Source organism: Zonotrichia albicollis, chromosome 17 (genome assembly GCF_047830755.1).
Source record: "Zonotrichia albicollis isolate bZonAlb1 chromosome 17, bZonAlb1.hap1, whole genome shotgun sequence".
NCBI classification, from domain to species: domain Eukaryota; kingdom Metazoa; phylum Chordata; class Aves; order Passeriformes; family Passerellidae; genus Zonotrichia; species Zonotrichia albicollis.
In genome coordinates this window covers 7,922,592-7,940,809 of record NC_133835.1, presented here as the reverse complement: position 1 = coordinate 7,940,809, position 18,218 = coordinate 7,922,592, and the positions used below count along the sequence as shown (strand labels likewise).

Genomic DNA, 18,218 nt, shown 5'->3' with positions numbered 1-18,218 from the left:
CGTCCAGCCCTAATCAGCACCGTGGATCTGCTTGATTAGATAATGGGGCTGTAATCTAGGAAAGCGCCTGCGGATTGCGGCAGCACCCTGACCCTGCTCGGCACAGCTGGAGAGGGAGGGCCATGGCCGCCGGCACAGCAGGCAGACACAGCTGGAGCCGAGCGAGGCACAGCCCTGCAGGCACAGCCACAAACCGTACACAGGCAAGGCTGGTGTGAGGGACAGAGCCACAGCTGGGACAGCCCCATCAGCCGCAGCCACCTCGGGGAGGTGTGGGGCCACCCCCTGCTCACTGCCCTGCGGGTCCAGCCCGAGGCAGGTAAATCAGCTGAGGGTTAGCGATGGTCCCAAGGAAGAAGCTGGGAATGCAGCCATGCTGTGGCAGTTTTGTGGCCCCGGTGCCACCACTGGGCTCTCCCTGCATAAGGGCAGGCAGAGCCCAGCAAAGATCACCCCACCCCGAGGGGCTCAGGCTTCACAGAGGCTCTCACCGGGCCAGGGTGGTTCCCGGCCTTTTTTCCCTCCGTGGATAATCAGTTTAATGCAGGAGCAGAGAACTAAATCTCTGCGATTAGCTGTTATAATCACATGTAAATAGGCCCAGACAAGCCGCTCAGGAGGGTGGTGTGTGGCTCGGGACAGAGTTACACGGGATTTAGGCTGTTTACCACTCGATTAATTTCATGACTCCAGCCCCCAGCCCACCGCTGTCCCAGCTGCCTGGCTCGCTGCTCAGGAGTCAAGGTCACTCGGGCGGGAGGCAGCTGATAGCCCGGGGCGCCTGCCAGCAGCGAGCAGCCCAGCACAGTGCTGGGCTCCTGGACCCGAGGGACTCAGCTCCAGGGCCATGCTGAGGCTGGGCTGTCGCATCCCTGTCCCCTGGACCCCCAAGCAGGCACACACACGGCTCTCCATCCCTTTTTATTCATAAGCATAGTCAAAGCTTGAGAATGTCACAGCTGAACCCTCCAACAACCACCAGCGGATTAACACAAGAGTCCATTCCTCTTCAGAAGAAAAATAAAGCATCTTCTGCCTCCTTCTCCTTGGGTTCCCTCCAGTCCAGAGCCCTGCTGCTGCCTGCCCGCAGGCTGGAGATACCACAGGAGGGCTGGCTGCTGGCACACAGGGACCACTGGCCCCATGGCTGCGGGGAGCAGTGGCTGTGGCTGCACACACCTCATCTCTGACACTGCACCACACAGCTGTGCCCAGCCCTATGGCTTCCCTAGGACCCCCATGCGCTGGGCAGACGCTGATCCACGGCTGCCCATGCAGACCGTTCAGGAAAAGGGGTTTCAGACCATCCAGTGCAACAGGCAAAGTGACTGTCCACACAAGGGCTGCTCCTGTGGCTGCTGAGCAGTCTCTGGGGGGAGGCGCAGCACCCCCATGGCACAGGGCCGAGTGGCAGCGTGTCCCTGGCTGTGTCTGTGCCACCATGGCTCAGGTGTGTCCCTTGCAGCCCTGGCACAATAAGGCAACTGCTGGCTGGGGTGGCTGCTGCCAGGGCAGGGTGCACGGAGTGCCGCTAGTCCGACAGCGTGATGACATCGTAGTGGATGGCCGGCTGCAGCTGCTGCATCTGCTCCGCTGCTGCCTCGGCCGTGAACACGCCCTGGGCCTGGGCCATGGCCGCATCCGCCACTGCTGCAGGGGACAGGGGTCAGTGCTGCCTCCCACCGAGGCAGGGGGAGCCACTCCCTACTCAGGGCTCCTCTCCATGTTCCTCACCTGTCCCCGGGAAGGGACTAAAGGCCATCCTGCCCTTGTGGGGCTCCAGCCCATGGGGGGCTCCAGCCCAGCTCTGCTTAACCCTGACAGGCAGGGACCAGCAAGTACCTGCCCTTGGACATCATGGCTGGCAGCAAAACAGTGATCGAGCCTGATCTTCCCAGCCCTCCCACCAAGGACAGCTGCACAACTTGCTGCTAACCCCAACAACAGGACTGGTCCCCCAAACCTGGGAGGACAGACCCTTCTGGCACAGGGCTGTGCAACTACCTGAGACAGCTGAGTGTGCTGCTGCTTCCAGCTGTGCCTGGGTGACGAGCTGCTGCTCCGGTGACACAGGCATGTACTGGATCTACAGGGGAAAACAGGGAATGCCTGAGGGGAGGGTTCCTCCTGGAGCTGCTCCAGCCATGGTTGCTGCACTCAGGCATCAGCCCATGAGCTCGCTCTATTTCACATATCCCTGTCCAACTGCAGGCTCAGACCCTCCAGCTCCTGCCACCACGCCTGGCTCCTTACCTGTGACTCCGGGAGGATCTGGCCACCCTGCTCATACTGGATGTGGGTGATCTGACCATCCTGTACCTAGGGACAAACAGTGAGGCTGTGGTAGGGTATGTGGGTATCCAGGTCCTCAACAATGCTGTGACCCAGAGCAAGCAAAAGGGAGCAGGAGAGGACCCAGCCTCACACATGACACCCCATGAGCCCCACCCACCATGTGATGGGAGCACACAGTCTGAAGCTCACCTGGATGTGATGTCCCTCCGGAACAACAACATACTCTTGGGGAAGCAAGTGTGGGACACCTTCCTGGGCAATAATGTACTGAACCTGCAAACATGGGAATTCAGACCCAGAAAAAACATCACCACTCCCCACCCCCCATCACAACAGCTGGATCTGGTCTGTCTCCTGTGCCTCTTTCTACCACCCCAGTGCCTTCAGCTCTCCCTGTGGAGCCCTGCTCTCCCCCACTGCTGCCAGCTCTTTCCACTAGACAGTCTCCCATCCGTGGGCCATGTCCCCTCACCTGGTTGTCAGCAGTCACTAAGTGCTGTACTGTCTGTCCATCAGCAGTCGTGATCTCCTGGATGTAGGCTGCCTCCTCCTGCAGTGTCAGCAAGTTCCCAGTGTGGTCAGGGGGGCTGGATCTGACCACAGCCCCCCAGAAGACCCCCACTGTGAGGAGCAGCCACACAGGACATGAGCTGAGGCCAAGGGACCCAACTCACCTGGCTGGTGACGCTCTGCTCCTGTGCAACAAGGATGTGCTCCTGCCCCAGGGCCTGCTGCAGCCGCTCGGGAGCCAGCACGGCCTGGCCGGCCTGCAGAGCTGCTGCAACACAGAGAGAGGCAGTGGGGACACTGCCAGGGGTACCAATGGCCTCGCTCCCCTGTGGCCACTGCCTGACACCTGCCCCAGTGAAAAGCACAAGGCAGCGGCAGTCTCTGGGCTCCGCTCACAACCAACCACGGGCAGAACATGCCCTCCGTATCAGAACCTCAACTCTGCTTCCAGTGTGAGCTGCTCCCACATGTACTGATCTACCAGGATCTGTCTGGACGGAACACAGGCCCCGCTCATTCTGCACAGTGCCCTGTGCCCAGCCCCTTGGTCTCTGTCTCCATCAGCAATTCCAACTGCAGGAGGGCTCTCCTGGCCCTTCAGCCCCACAAGCTGCGTGAATCCTGCATGGGGTTCTGAATGTAGGACACCCACAGGTCAGCCCTGCTCCTGGGGACATGTCTTACTGTGTAGGGTGGCCAGGGTGTCCTCGTTGCTGTTCAGGATGATGGTCTGCTGGGCAGCAGCTGGCCCTGGCCTTTTGCCCTCTGAGCTGTGCAAACGCTGTGTGTGGAACTTGAGGTGCCCATTACGGTTGAACCTATGGAGAGGCAGGGTGAGGTGGAGTGTGCCACAGGCAGCACAGGATCCTGTGCTCTCAGCAGGACATGGGGCCCATAAGCACATCCTACAACATGGCTGTCCCCTCTCCCAGCATGTTCCCATCAGTGCTCAGGAAGTGAACCCTCCTAGGCACAGGTTCCTTGGAGACAAAGTTGGGTCCACCTGCAGCAGGAATCATTCCCAATGGGCTGATGCTGGGGAAAGTTTGGGGCAGACAGCTCTGCCAAGATTCTATTTCCTCTTGAGCCTTGTGGAGCTCTATGGGATCCCCCAAATCAGGATCAGGCCAGCTCCAGCACTCACCTCTGCCCACAGACCTGGCAGGCGAAGGGCTTCTCATTGGTGTGGGTCAGCATGTGCCTGCGCAGGTCCTTCTTGTTCTTGGAGGCAAAGCTGCAGTGGGGGCACTTGTGTGGCCGGAGGCTGGCATGCTGAACCATGTGGCTCTGGGGCAGAAGGACAAGTGCTGGGTCAGAAACCCCTGTTTCTCCAAACCCCTTGTTCCCAGGGCTGCTCTGCACCAGGAAACTTACCCGGACCTCTGGCCAGAGTGTGGCAGTGAAGGGACAGTCGGGACACTTGAAAGTGCTGGGCCCAATGTGGGCTCTCTTGTGACTCTCCATCTCCGCTCTCCCTGTGAACATGGCTGTGCAAATCTTGCATGAAAACTTTTTGGCCGTGGAAATCTTGCATGAGAGCTTCTTGGCTGTGGAAACCTTGCATGTGAGCTTCTTGGCCGCGCCTTGGATTGCAGGCCACTTGATCTTTGGGGATGACACTTCGTGCCCCTCGGAGGCTGGGGACAAAGACGAGTCGTTCTGGGCCAGGCTGGTGACACACTGCACCACGGGCCACTTGATGCCGGCGGGCTCTGCCTCCTGACCCTCCGCAGGTGAGGAAAAGGCAGCGTCCCCACTGAGGGGCTGTGAGAGAAAACACCAGTCACACCTGCTGCCACTGCTGCATGGGATGGGGAGAAGGCTCAGATCCTTACCTCCATGGCCTGGAACTGGCTCCCTGGGACACTGGATGACATGATGTAGTGATTGCTGTGGTCCTTCAGTGCCTCCTCTGTCATCACAGCCCCGCTCACCACAACTGTGTGGGAGGTCTCAACAGGACTCTCCTCCTCACTGCTGGAGAGCACCAGGTCAGGGATGGTCTGCCTCCTCCTCCTCACCACTAAAGCCTCCCAACTGGAGGCCAGAAGGGCCTCCCCTTCCCCACTCTTCCCATAGAGCTGACCTGTACAGCGTGGCAGGAGCCTGGATCTCCTCGCTGATGGGTGCAATGATGCTGTACTCTGCTGCCCCACTGAAGGGGATGGTAATCTGCTGCAGCTCTGAGCCACTCAGGCTCGCTTCCCCATAAGCCTCCTGCACAAGTGTCTGCCCAGGCTCTGCCATGTGCAGCATCACCAACTTTTGCTGCTGCTCCTTAGAGTCCACCTTCGCCTCCTCCTCCTCCTGTGCCTGCAGCTCACAGGGGCCTGGTGCTTCTCCTCGATCATCTGGCTTCACCACTGCCACCTGGACAAAACAGCAGCTCAGCCAAAGGGGCAAGGCTCTGCAAGACACCCCTGCAGCAGAACAAGGCTGGGAAGCCTTCTTGTGCCAGCCCCCAGCAGGCCTGGCTCCCCTTGACTCTGCCCACCTGCAGCGAGCTGGTGGCCAGCTCCCTCTGGGTGCTCATATTCAGCAGGAGATCCAGGGCCGTCTGTGTGGCCAGCTCTGCTGATCCAGCCACATCTGAGGGGGTCAGATAGGAAGGATCAGGGAGGAGCTCACCTACCTCCTTCCTCATCCCACCCCCTTCCCGAGTGCTCACTTGCCTTGTTCATAGATGATGGTGGCCCCTTCCAGGGAACCCTGCGAGAGAACAGAGGGCTCTGCACCCACAACAGCCTGGACCGTGTGGCAAGTGATGGGGCCGAGAGGTGCCTGTGTGAGAGAGAGTGCTGACAGCACAGTGGGCTCCAGCACCAGGAGGAGCTGGGACGAGGCCTGGCACTCACCGGTGGGCTGGCCTCTGGCTCAGCCGGCGCCTGCACCTGGCTGTGCTGCTGCTTCAGCTCCTCGATCTGCTGCAGGGTGAAGAAGGGGCGGCGGCGGCAGGGCGGCTCCTCAGGGTGTCTCTGTGCCCACTCCTCGAAGGAGTCGGCGTGGCGGCACTGCACGTGCAGCCGCAGGTTCTTCTTGTGCTTGGTGGTGAAGTGGCAGAACTCGCAAGCGAACGGCTTCCCTCCTGCAGGGCCCGGGAGGGGGAGTCAGGCAGGAAAGCCCCAGGGGATGGGAGGGAGAGCAGGCAGGCTCTGATTGTCTCTGGGAGAAGGGGGGTGCAGGGCATCAGTCAAACAGGTTCTCTCACCTGTGTGCTTGACTGCCATGTGCGAGACCAGGAAGTCCTCCCGGAAGGTGGAATATTTGCAGACGCTGCACTTGTAGGGCTTGTCATTCATATGTGACAGCTGGTGGTTCAGCAGGACCTTCTTGTCCTCACAGACATAGTCACAGAACTCACACTTGAACCTGCCAGGACAAAGCCACCTGTGAGACCTGCTGAGGGGGAGCAGGACACAGGCTCTGCCCAGGCACACCGGGCGCCTACCTGCGGTTGGCAATGGCCTGGATGTGTGTCAGCAGGTGCATCTTGAAGGTGTAACGCTTCTTAAAGGACTTCCCGCACTGGTGAAACAAAGTGAGGCAGCACTCACCCCCTGCCCTTCCTCACCCACTGCCAGGCCCTCCCCAGGCTGTCCCCCCCTCACCTTGTCACACATGTGTGGTTTCTCTGTACTGTGTGTCTTCATGTGTTGTGTAAGCCTCTTCTGCATGGGGTAGACACGGTTGCAGACAGGGCATGGGAAGGAGTTCAGCTTTGGTGGCTGGATGGAGAGCATAAAGATGGTATCATCCAGATGAGGTCACCAGTTTCTTTACCCTCTCCCCACTGGAGGACCTGGGTTGCCTTTCCTCAGAAGATCCAGAAACAATGCCCTCAATGAGGCACTGAGATTTTGTGATGACCCAGATGTGCCTCTTCCCATATAACAGTGTCAACAGAGTATTCAAACTCACCGGATCAGCTCTTTTCTTCCTGAAAAAGAAGAAAAGTCCCTTATGTCAGCCACACCCCAAGCTTCCTTATACCCAGACACCAAAACTCTTCCATTTTGGAAGGAGTCAGGGGATGGGGCAGCCATGGCCACCCTCCCAGGACAGGAAGAACAGTGTCAGTGCTGTTCAGTCCCCAGGACTGTGCTGCCCTCACCTGTCCCTGCTGTGCACTGTAGAGTGCCGAATGACATCCTTCTTGTACACGCTGGTGTAATTGCACTCCTCGCACTTGTAGGGCTTGCTGCCCACATGGTTGAACATGTGCTCCTGTAAGAGGCAGACCAGGGCCATGAGACCTGGGGCTGCCAGGCAGCCTGTGGGTTTGGGGCAGGGCAGATGCAGCTCACCTTGAGGGAGGACCAGCGCCGGGAGCGGTAGCTGCACTGAAGACACTTGAAGAGCTGCGGGTCATTGGCCTCGTGCGAGTTGACGTGGAAGCGCAGGTCATCGTGTGTGAGGAACCGTGAGCCGCAGATCCGACACAGGTAGGGCCGCATCAGGGGCTTGGGGGACTTGTAGTAGTACCTGCAGGAACAGGGGCAGGGCTCATAGCTGCAGTGGCACACAGGCTGGACCGGCCCTGGGCACAGGCCAGAGGGCCCAGCACACCCCTCACCTGCGCCCCATGTACTTGCGGTATTTCTTGCCCAGGAAACGGCGAGAGGGCCGCCCACGCCGCCGCGGGATGACGTCTGCATCCTCAGCAGTGGTGTTGGAGGAAGGGTCCTTGTTCTCAGAGTCAGACTGGCTGATACCAGGCTCTGCCAGGCTCTCACTGGTCCCATTCTCCAGGCCGGAGGAACTGGCTGCTTCCGAGTTCTGCAGCTCCTGGCTTGGTGTGCTCTGGGACGTCACCAAGGGCTCCACCTCCCCTCCTGCTGCACAGAACACAGCACAGCTCCATCACATTCTCGCTGTGGCTCCAGGAGCACCACTCCCTGCTTCACCCCTGAACAGGGCTGCTGCCTCCCAGCTCCCTCACCTTCAGGCATGTCCTGGGACATATTCTCCAGACGAAGCAGCTTGCGGGGCCTCCCTGGGCGCCGGCGTGGCCTCTCCTCGCTGGAGGTGGCGACAGTGCAGCCATACTTGGGCAGTCGCCCCCGGGGCTCGTCCTCAGCTGGGTTGTAGTCACTGTCCTCTGCAGGCAAGTGGCCCAAAACATCAGAAAAGACGATGGGAAAAGACTAAGCTATGTAAGATGTGGGGAGGGCGAGTCCTACCTTCAGGATCATCAATAGCACCAGCATCCATAATATCATCATCTTCTTCTTCTGCGGCCTCCTCATCCTCAGTCTTTGGAACAGCTCCCACCTTTCGTGGTCGTCCTTTCTTCAAAGCCAGAGCTGAACCCACTGCCACAGAGAACAGGGTGAAAGTTCTTTACCAGACTGTGCCAGAACAGGCCCTTGTGCTCCAGCTCCTCTCTTGTTTCTTCCCAGGAGAGAGCAGAGCCTGTCTGCAGTGAGATGAATTTCCCTGAGCCCTTGGCACACACCTGGCTGGAAGTGACGCTCTTTCATGTGGTTAATCAGTGTTTTCTTAGAGACACTCTTGTACTGACACATCTTGCACTTGAACTGCTGCACCACCACCACTTCCATCATCTCTTCCAGGGCCTCCAAGTCTGGCTGGTCCAGCTCCTCCCCACCATCTGCCTCCTGGGCTCGGTTTGGCTGTGCAGGCAGCTCCAGCACTTCCAACTGCCTGGAGGGCTCTGAAGGGCCAGGCTGGTCAAGGCACGTGGAGGTAGGTCCATCACCAACAGCCTCTATTGCCAAGCTATTGGCTAGAGCAGAAGTGGCCATCTGGGACACCATGGGGGCACCTGAAACACCAAAACCCACTCAGCCAAGACCCTCACCTGCATCCAAGGCTGCACCCACACAGGGGGCATAGGGCTGAACACAAGCTCAGGAACAGGCTCCCAGCAGGACTGTGGTACAAGCACCGTGGCTGATACAGCTGGGACACCCACTCTAGGCCCTGCTCCTGTGGCACAAGGCTCAGAGGCACAGATGGCCACCATGGACAGCCCAGGGAGCTCACTCACCATCATCAGGGCCTTGCAGAATGAGGTACTGTGTGGTCTCTGCCCTTCCATCCTCTGCGCTGGTCACGGCGATGCAGCCTGGCAGGAGAGGAGAGCAGAGTGGTGACTGCGAGATCCAGGGGCTGGAGAGCCACTGGGACTCCCTGGTGCTCTCCCAGCTCAGACAGAAGCCTGAAGGTGGGAGGAGGGTCTGGCTCTGAGGTGGACCCTGCCCTGGGCTGAAGGAGCAGCTGGACAGAAGGAAGGATGTCCAGCAACATGAACTCCTCCCCAAACCCTCGAGTCACCGCAGCAAGGCAAGAAAAGAAAACCCTGCTGACCAGCTGGACTCAATGATCTTAGAGATTTTCTTTCCAGCCTTAATAATTCCATGTCCATAGTTCCCTCACCTCCTGAGGCCTGGGGTAGTGGCTCCCTCCCCAGCCCACCGAGCCATCTCCACTCAGGAGCACACACTCACTCTGGATGATGTCAGGACCGATTGTGGACTCGATGATTTTGTCAATGGCAGAACCCAGGTCGGAGGAAGTGGATGCAGTGGAGTCTGACACAACTATGGCTCCATCGGTGATGACACTGGAGTGCACCAGGACCTGTGGGGACTCTGACACCATGATGGACTGGCTCACAGTGGAGACACTGGAGACCAAGGTGGATTGGGCAATAGAGGATGAGTCTGGCAGGTAAATCCTTGGAATGGCATCTGTGCTGGAACTGCTCTCTGAGACCTCTTCCTGGCAGATAAAAAGAGTCCAGAAGAGCTCAGGTGAGAGACCTTTGCCAGCCCAAGCCCTTGGGGCTGCCAGCTTATGCAAATGACCCGGAGTATCACTGCAAGATTTCCAGGAAAGGCATCAGAGCAAATCCTTTGGTACTGACAAAAACCTGGAGCTGCAGGGCTGCTCTTGCTACCAAGGGGAGTTCTGCTCCTCGGACTAACAAGCAGGTGCTGGACCAGAGGTATAACAGTGCCTGCCAAGGCCGCAAAGCTCAGTCTGTCAGAAATGCTTACAGAAACCCCCAGGAACCAGAACCGCGGCCACCCCATCCTTCCCACCGGCACCTACCAAGGAGACCCCGCTGCTGTCGGAGCTCTGCCCCACGCAGGAGTCAGCGGCCCGGGAGAGGAGCCCGTGCCCCGCGGCCGCATCGCTGCTGTCCGCCGACACGGCCACCGAGCTCCCGACGCCCAGCCCGCTCTCGGTGGGCTCCTCCCGCGCCGCCTGCGAACTCGCGTCGCTGCTGCTCTCCACCGCATTCTCCTCCATGCCCGCCCTGCCGGGGCCCGCTACGCTCGACCTACGGGAGGGCCGCCGCCGTCAGGGCCGCCGTTCGCTTCCCGCCGTCCCCGTGCCCCGCGGGGGTCCGGGCTGGGCGGGCCCCGGGGCCGCCGTGGGCCCATTCCCGGCGCTCCGAGCTCCCTCACGGGGGTCCCGGCGCCACCTGGCGCCCCCGGTCCCGGCATGCCCCGCGGCCCCACCCGGCGTTTGGCCGCCATCTTGCCGCGGGGTCCCCCCCGCCGCCTCCGCGCGCGCGCACACGGCGGGGCGACCCCGGTGCCGCCGGGGCGGGGGAGGCGCGGCCACGCCGGGGCGAGGGGGTCCCGCCGCCGCCGCCCGCCCGCCGACCCGCGCTCTCACCAGGTGCGCCGCGGCCCCGCCGCGCCCCCGCCGGAGCCGGCACCACGGCGGCCGCCATGCCCCCCCGCCCTCTTGCCGCGCAGCGATATGGCGGCGCTGGCCCCCCACGCCGGAACTACTTACGGCCGGCCAGCCCCTGACCCGCCTGCAGCGCACGCCGCGGCGGCGATGCACTCCGCGCCCCGGCCGCCGCCTCTGGTGCCTCCCGGGGCCGCCCGCCTCCCGCGGGAGGAGAGAGGCCTCGGCGCCCCGCCGGGGACTACTTTCCCCGCGGAAGGGTCGGCGGTGGTGAGGTTCTACGTCATGGCGTCAGGAAGCGGCGCCCGGGCCCTGAGCGTCGGCGTCGCGCCGGGTTGCGCTGGTCACGTGACGGGAAAGGCGGAAGTGGTGGCGGGACCGGGCTGGGAGCGGGCGCTCGGTGCGGGCCCGGCGTTCTCTCCTCTCCCTCTCCCTCCGTTTCCTGCCCGGCCCGGCCCGAGCCGGGAGCGCGTTCCCCGCCCGGCCCGGCCCGGCCCGAGCCGGGAGCGCGTTCCCCCTGCCGAGGTCCTTACCTTGGCTGAGCCGTGCAGCCCCGGCGCCCCAGCTCCCGTCCGCGGTGGGCGCTGAGACCGGCGTGCCTTGTGGGCTGGGGCCGCCCATCCCCGGAGTGATCCAGGCCGAGCCGCAGGACCTCCGCCTGGCGATTCCCTGCGAGGCCGTGCCGCGGTCAGCCCGGGCCCAGCCTCAGGCTGCTGAGCGCTTTCCCCCTCGGTCTCTGGCGGGGAACGGCACCGACTGTCCGTTTGTTCTTGATGCCAGACCTGCCTTTTTCGACGGCAGCTCCGCATCTGAACAGCAGCCACCTTCCGATGGGCTCTTGCTCGCCGAGTTCTGCCCTCCGGGATGGTTTTCCCCAGAGCAGATGGCGGCGGGCACCCGATTTGTCTGCGCTGGGGGTGCACAGTTCTGGGGGAGCTCCCGGAGGGCTGCCGGCAGTGGGGCATTGTTGGCGCCTCCTGATGCCGCAGCATTCCCTGCAGGGATGCGCTCGGACCTTGCTGCTGTCCCAGCTCCCTCCAGATCCTCCCGCTGAGCTCAGCTGTGCATGGCCTGGGCTCGGTGATGGCTTTAACAAAGCCTCAGGTGGCTCCCTGTTCCCACTGATATTTTCTCATGTGCAGTGTTCCATTGGGAACGGCTCTATCCCGGTTTTTTCCTGGAGGAAAGGCAGCTCTATTGTGCCTGTGCTCTGTCGGGGCTGACCCCGGCTCTGGGTCCCTGTGGAAGAAACACCCGGCCCGAGGGGGGTCAGGGCTCTGCATCCCAGCCGGGTCCGGAGCCACTCAGACCAAGCCGGCCCGCAGTGCAGGTCGGGGTGGGCAGTGCCATCGTGTCACTGGCCAGGACGGCCGGTCCCGAGCCGCTGCTGACACGGTGCCAGCGGCAGGAGGACAGACAGTGTCTCATCTGGCACAGTCTGTGAGCAGGACGGAGCCTGCCAGAAATCCGAGCCGATGGGTGCTGGGCTGGATCAGTACTCTGCAGCGTTTGGCTGTGGTGCCTCAGTGCCTCTGCTCGGGGCGAGGCAGGCGGTGCTCCCAACCAGCCCCCACAGCCCGGGGCTCTTCCCCGGGGCTCTGCGCGTCCCCTGTGTCCTGCCCCAGGTGACAGTTCCTGGAGGCACCGTGTGTCCGGCAGAGGCAGTAGAGGAGCCGCACCGCCAGCTGCTGCGTGTGCACCTTCCGGCTCTTTTTCAAGCTAATTAAATGCATCCTTGAAAGGTTTATGCCCTCATCCATCACGGGCAGACAGCAGCGGTGAGAGCCATCCCCAGGCTGGCTGTGCGAGCTCTGCTGCCGCAGCGCTGCTGCCAGTGCCTCAGGGCTGAGTCCCCACATGCGCCCGGCTGCTGCCGTCACTGTCATGTCACAAACGCAGAAACACCGAGGGCTTGAGCTTTTTTTTGTCCCACTACTGCTTTTTAAAGCAGCCCTGTGGAGCTCAGTGGGGGAAGTGAAGTTGGGGAGGGTGGGAGGGAGGCGCTCCCGTGCCCGATGTCCCCTCTCCGTGGTTCTGTAGCTCACACCGGTGGAACCCAGCACTGCCTGGGACCGGCTCTGGCTGGGTTAGGATTGCCCTTGTGCCCTCTCTTGGGGGACGCTCCGCGTTCCTGTTGGGGAGGGGCAGCGGTGTCAGAGGAACCCCTGCAAAAGCTGCCTGCCAGGTAGAGGAAGCTGGATGGATTTGTGTCAGACCAGCAGGTTTCCTCTTTCTGCCTTCAGTCAGCTGCCGTGTGAGACAAGCGAAGCATTTTCCCAACTGGTGATGGCCGCAGGGCAGAGCAGCCTGAGCTCCAGGGGCCGCAGGGGCTCAAACAAACCCTCCTGCTGCTGGCTCGGCTGATGGAAAGTTGTGTCAGGCTTCCCTGTCCCCCTGCAGAGGTGCCCCATGTCCTCTGTCTCGGTGAATTGTCCCAAGCAGAGGTTTGCTGTATGGGTAACCTGCTATTTTTAAAAATGCTGCGTGCCCCCAAGCGGGGTGAGCAGGGGATTTCCAGAGCACGGCTCCCGTCCTGGGTTCTGCAGGCGCAGCTCCTTGCTGATAACTCTCTGCTGTTGTGCCTCCGAGCCTGAAATCACTTCAGAGCCAAAGAAAACACCAAAAAATCTCAGCAAGCAGCTTAAAGAGAATCCAGAAATGGCTGCAACACGTGTTGGATGTGTGTCCAAATACCTTGGCGGGGGGAGCAGCAGGTTAAAGGCCTTTTGGGATCAGGCTGAGGAGACAACGCAGCGCTTGTGCCTGGAGGACAAAGCTCAGGCTTGGGCGGAGTATGAGGCTGCTTTTATCAGGCGGCTTGATGGGCTGCTCTGACAGGCTGTCCCTCTCCTGGGGAGGTTTCCCAGCTCTTCAGCCTGGATGCAGCGCTGGGCAGGAGCTCCCATCAGACAAGCTGCCATTGAGGCAGGGTGACCCTCAGTGGGGCTGTCCCTGCTGGTGCCCCTGGCCAGGCCGGGCTGCCCCCTCCCCAGGACAGTTTGCTGAGCTCCCACAATGGCTCTTCCATGAGCTCACTGCCTCGGTCACTGTTCCAAAATAGGAGATGGTTGTGCTGAGCACGGTGCCCAAGGCAGAGCCTCAGCTTCCCCCCCCTGCAACCCGAACCCCGGACTTCCACTGCCGGTGATTTTGTCATCCGCGCTGTTTGTTCCTCCTTGTTTTCTTTCTTCTTTTCAAAGAAAACATTGTTGCGATGTTTGTGTAGCTGCAGGGCACGAATCCACATCAAGGCTTGTATTTATATCCCACCTGGGAAGGGCAGTTGCATCAGCACATTTTGTAAAACGTTGAGCAAAGCAGCCCCTGCTGCAGGAAATGGTTTTTCTTCACACCAGATTGCCTCACGGCCCTGTGCCTTCCCAGCAATGCTGGCTTCTGGAGAAGGCTCCTGGGGATCACTCCGTGCCAGGGTGGCCGTGAGAGCTGGCACAGCTTCCTGCTGGGCACTGCCTCGGCCCCTCTGCCCTGTGCCAGGGTGGTGCTCATGATGTGAGCAGCCTCCCTCTGTGCTGTTCTGCTGGGATCCCCATTTCCCAGAGCGCTGGTGTGAGTGGGAGTGCCACAGGATGATGCCTGTGTTCTGTGGCCACCAAAGCTGTGGCTGAACCCATGACCTCAGCCATAATGCCACCCCTGGGCTCAGGCAGGGCACTCCCAGTGGAGGAGCCCATGGAAGTTGATGGTGAGACCACTCAGAACCTCACACAGCCCCCTTGGCAGGAGGAACTCACTGGCCCTGGAGGTGCTGCTGGTGGCTGTGCCTTGGGCATGGAGGGGCTCTCCTGGTTTGCCCTGGTGCCTCTTGTGCCCTGACCCCAAAACAGAGCAACAGTGGCACTGAGCCATGCATTCCTTCTCTGATGTATCTTGTCCCACACCCAGTGCCACAGGTCTTGTCCCACGCAGGTCAGTGCCATGGCTGCCATTCCTGTAAGTTTTTGGGGCTATCAGCAGCCTTTCCAGGATGTGCTTGGAACTGCTGGATGCAAACAGCTGGCTCCCTCGCGCCTGCCAGAACTGCTGCTGCTACTGCTGAGTGGTTTTTTTCCCCTTCTGGAGGGATCCTGTGGCTTCCTTCCCAGACCCTGAGACCTTGGAGCCACAGTCCAAGGCCACCAGTTTCCACCCTCTCCCGTGCTGCTGATTCATCACTGCTGGTTAGTTAAAAAATGGTAATCAGCAAATTACTGAAATATAAGTAAAATAAACAAGGTGGGCAGAGAGCTGTGTATGTAGCAGGGGCCCAAAGGCCTCGGGTGTGCAGCGTGCTGGGCTCTGTCTGTCCCCTGCACTCGTCCCCAGCACAGGGCCTGTGCCTGGATGAGCACTCCCAGAGCAGGGGGTCAGCACCTGGTGCTGCCGTGGCATTGCTGACCCTGCCAGTCCTGCATGCCTGCCCAGGCTGGTCCTGCAAGGCTGCTCTGCTCAGTCCCCCTCAAATGAAAGAGGGGTTGCTACACCCCAAGGCAGAGCAGGCAGACTGTGGGGCTGCTCCCCACGCTGTGGGGGTATGGCAGCTCCCACAGGTCTGCTGCCTCTTGCCTGGGTGCTCTGCAGCCTTTGTCCTCCCCAGGCAGCACAGCAGCTCTGTCGACCCTGGTGTTCCTTCAGCCGGGGTGTGCCTTTCTCTGCTCACACGATGCCTGGTTTTGAAAGGTCTCAGGTCGTGTGGCCGGGGCAGCTCCCGGCGGACAGCCAGGCTGTGTGCCATTCCTGGGCTGCCTGGGCTTTGTCCATATGCCTGTGTTGACAACTGAGCTGCTCTGAGTTAATTTGGCAGCAAGCTCTGGAACAGTTGTCAAATGTTTTACTGAAATCCGAACGTGTTGCATCTACCGCCCTTCCTTCTGCTTTGCGCAGTTTACAATTAAATACCACCAGTTTTGCCCATATTCCACCTTCCACAAACCCCCGCTCCTTATTCCCATTGCTGACAGCCATGGATTCCTGGCAGCACATTGTCCCCTTGCACACAGTCAGGTTCCTTGTCATTGTCACAATTGCTGCTCTTCCTGTTTTAGCAGGCAGCTGCTGTGCCCATGTCACTGCCAGGAGCAAAGCGCTGCCCACCCGTCCTGTGCCATGGTGCTGATGGCTCACGGCAGCAGCTGTGCCCCCCAGAGCTGGCAGCCACCCAGCTCTGTCCTGCCCTGCTCCCCTCCCACCTCCTGCCTCACTCCTGTGGTGCTCAGGAGATGCTTCCATGGAGCTGATCCAGCAGGTCACCCAAGAGGGGATGCTGAGGGGATGATGGCCATGAGGCTGCCCATTCCCCTTCCCAAATGCTCCCCAGGCGACCTGGACCCTGTGCCCCCCTCACCTGCATGAATATCTCTTGCTCCCAGCAGGTGGGAAAGTGTAGGAGAAGAAAGGTTGGTCATAGCTGGAGGCAGAGGCTGAGGCAGGAGGAGAGTTAAGGGATGGAGTTTACAACAAGGAAGTCCTGAAGCACAAGAGCCCTGCAATGTTTGGAGCAGGCGGTGTGAGGTGTGCCAGGTGCCAGCTGTCAGCCCCAGCACCTGGTGAAGGGAGCTCTGGGTGGGATTCCTGCAGCATTCCAGTGGGACCCCAATATCTATGGGGGGTTCCCAGGGCGGGCATAGAGGGGATGTCCCAGCCCAGCTCAGGGAGGTGACTGTGCCACCCACCTGGATCCCGGGAGTCGGTGTGGCAGGCGGGGGATCCGTCATGTGTGCTTTGCTGCTGGGCTGGGTGGTGACACGGCAGCGCTGGTTTCAGTGCCTGCAGGGTGGAGTGAGCTGCCTGGTGATAGCGGCCACGTCATCCCCACCCAGACAAGGTGTGGGGACAGCAGCATCAGTGTGGGCACAGTGGGGTTGGGTGGCAGTGGGACTGAGGGGTAAGGGGCTGGGACACCAGCAAGCAGGGGGGAAGGGTTGGCAAGACGGGGATGCTGAGGTGGGGAGTTCCCCAGGTGAGGCAAGGGACTGAGCAGGTGCCCCACAGAGCTTGGGGCAGGCAGGGAGGGGATGCAGGGCCAGGCACGGCTGGAGAGCTGTGGGTCTGTGGCAGGCAGGGTGGTTGCCGGGAAGGGTCCTGGGCCCAGCTGGAGACTGCAGTCCCAGCCCACGCGGGGCCCAGCGCCAGGACAGCAGATACGGGAAGTGTGTGCAGGAATGTTGTTTCTGTCTGGAGCCCTTGTGCAGGAGTGATGGAGCCCCGAGCTGTGACGCGGAGCTGCTCCCTCTGCCCTGTCCTGCTCCCACGCCAAGTGTCCCCGTGCCTGGTCACTGCATACCATGGACCAGGGCTGGCGTGTCAGTTCTGCTCCCTGGGCATGGGGTGGTGCAGAGCCCATGGCACATGCTCAGCTAGGGGCATGCAGCAATGCCCTGCCCGCTGCTCAGGGTGTCTGGCTGTACCGTGGTGGCCGTGGCACTGCAGCTTCTGCCAGGTCCCAGTGCTCCCTTCCTTCTGCACAGGTCGTGTTCCCAGTGAGACCAGCACTTGCTCTCTGCAGTCCGGTGCTGTCTCACCCGCACAAGATGCTGACTCTCTCCCACCCCACTTCCCCTTGCCACCATACTCCTGCTTATACTGAGAGGGAACCTGTTGCCGTCCACACGCCTGTGCCTGTCCTTTGCTCCTGTGTTCCCCTGTCCCCTGCCTGGGGTTCTGGGTGTGAAGCAGTGACTCTGGTAACTGGGTGTTCCCTCACCCCTGGCTCCTCAGCTCCCCACAAGCTTTATTGCCCTGGTGCTTCCCATGTTTGTGGACCTCTCCCCTGGCTGTCTGGTGCCACACTCCCTCCCTGGCTGGTGCCCATCCTGCTTGCCTCTATGGGGGAATTGAACTGGGTGGGGAGTCTAGGGGATCCACACAGGCACCAACCTCCTTTGAGGTCCTGGAGCAGTTTCCCACAGAGGGTCTGCATGAGGGTGGCCATGAGTAAGGCTGTGTGAAGGGGCTGTGGTGGCTGTTCCTTCCCCTTTTGGCAGCCACGGTGGTGACCGGCAACCTCGTGGCTCGGGCAGTGTCTGGGATGCAGGATGTGCCTGGGTTTTTCCATCTCACTGCTTTCAGGGGCTCTGGGAGTGAAAAAGGCCATGGGCTGTGCACAGCTCCTGGGGTCTCTGCCATCCACGGCCCTCTCCTGCCTGTGGCACTGCCCCGTCACCACTGCCCTCCTCTCTTTCCCACCGGCCGCAGTGGCTGCCCCAAGCCTCCCTCCACAAATGCACTCTCTGAGGAACCTGTGCCTTGAGCTGATCGAGGCTGCCTGGCATGGGGCTCATGCCAGCAGTGCTGAGCCCATCCCACAGAATTCCCTGCCTGGCACAGAAGGTGCTGGTGCTGCCAGACATGGGGGATTCCCTGCTGCCCTGGCCCTGCTCCCTGACGAGCCTCCAGAGAGTCACCAGAAATTCCCCCGGGATGGTTCCAGGAGGAAGCTGGTGAGCGGGGCCATGAGTCAGTGGGAGCGGCCAGGACGGGGGCAGAGCTGTGGTTGGCAACCCCCCCTGGAGCTCCCACTGCCCAGCTCAGGGCTTGCTGGGACTGGGGCACAGTGTGTGGGGCATTGGCCCTCATCTCCTCCTGCCATCACTTGCTCCAAGGTCCCACTCCCCTCCCAGCCCTATTTCTGCCAGCCTTACTCTGTGCTGCTGGGCTGTGGCTCTGCCCTCAGGGTGCCACAGGAAGCAAGATGCCATGGTGTGCCCTGGCAGAGTGCCCAGGTTGTTGGAGCTGCAGCTTCTGCATGT

General features: G+C 61.0%; 2 protein-coding genes across 12 annotated transcripts; one reads left to right on the top strand and one right to left on the bottom strand.

Annotated features, from left to right (window-relative positions):
* Positions 1-906: 906 nt before the first annotated feature.
* On the bottom strand, positions 907-10,083 carry ZNF335 (zinc finger protein 335). 11 transcript variants are annotated; one of them, XM_014270053.3, is made up of 27 exons: positions 9,883-10,083; positions 9,276-9,549; positions 8,816-8,893; positions 8,261-8,590; positions 7,986-8,117; positions 7,745-7,903; positions 7,379-7,640; positions 7,110-7,287; positions 6,917-7,029; positions 6,724-6,742; positions 6,414-6,530; positions 6,254-6,330; positions 6,014-6,174; positions 5,661-5,890; positions 5,478-5,586; positions 5,300-5,394; positions 4,892-5,175; positions 4,641-4,782; positions 4,180-4,569; positions 3,950-4,092; positions 3,490-3,623; positions 2,970-3,073; positions 2,768-2,845; positions 2,485-2,568; positions 2,254-2,319; positions 2,005-2,086; positions 907-1,650 (listed from the first exon to the last, which is right to left on the bottom strand). In XM_014270053.3, the coding sequence occupies exons 1-27, from the start codon at positions 10,081-10,083 to the stop codon at positions 1,532-1,534; spliced, it is 4,161 nt and encodes a 1,386-aa protein (XP_014125528.2). In that variant the 3' UTR covers positions 907-1,531. The 11 variants fall into 11 exon arrangements, with proteins under 11 accessions (XP_014125528.2, XP_026651758.2, XP_026651759.2 ...); XM_026795957.2 differs by having other exon boundaries at positions 907-1,647; XM_026795958.2 differs by having other exon boundaries at positions 2,970-3,070.
* Positions 9,981-16,349, top strand: LOC141731091 (uncharacterized). The gene is made up of 2 exons (XM_074553544.1): positions 9,981-10,114; positions 10,456-16,349. The coding sequence occupies exons 1-2, from the start codon at positions 10,082-10,084 to the stop codon at positions 11,059-11,061; spliced, it is 639 nt and encodes a 212-aa protein (XP_074409645.1). The 5' UTR covers positions 9,981-10,081; the 3' UTR covers positions 11,062-16,349.
* Positions 16,350-18,218: the final 1,869 nt, after the last annotated feature.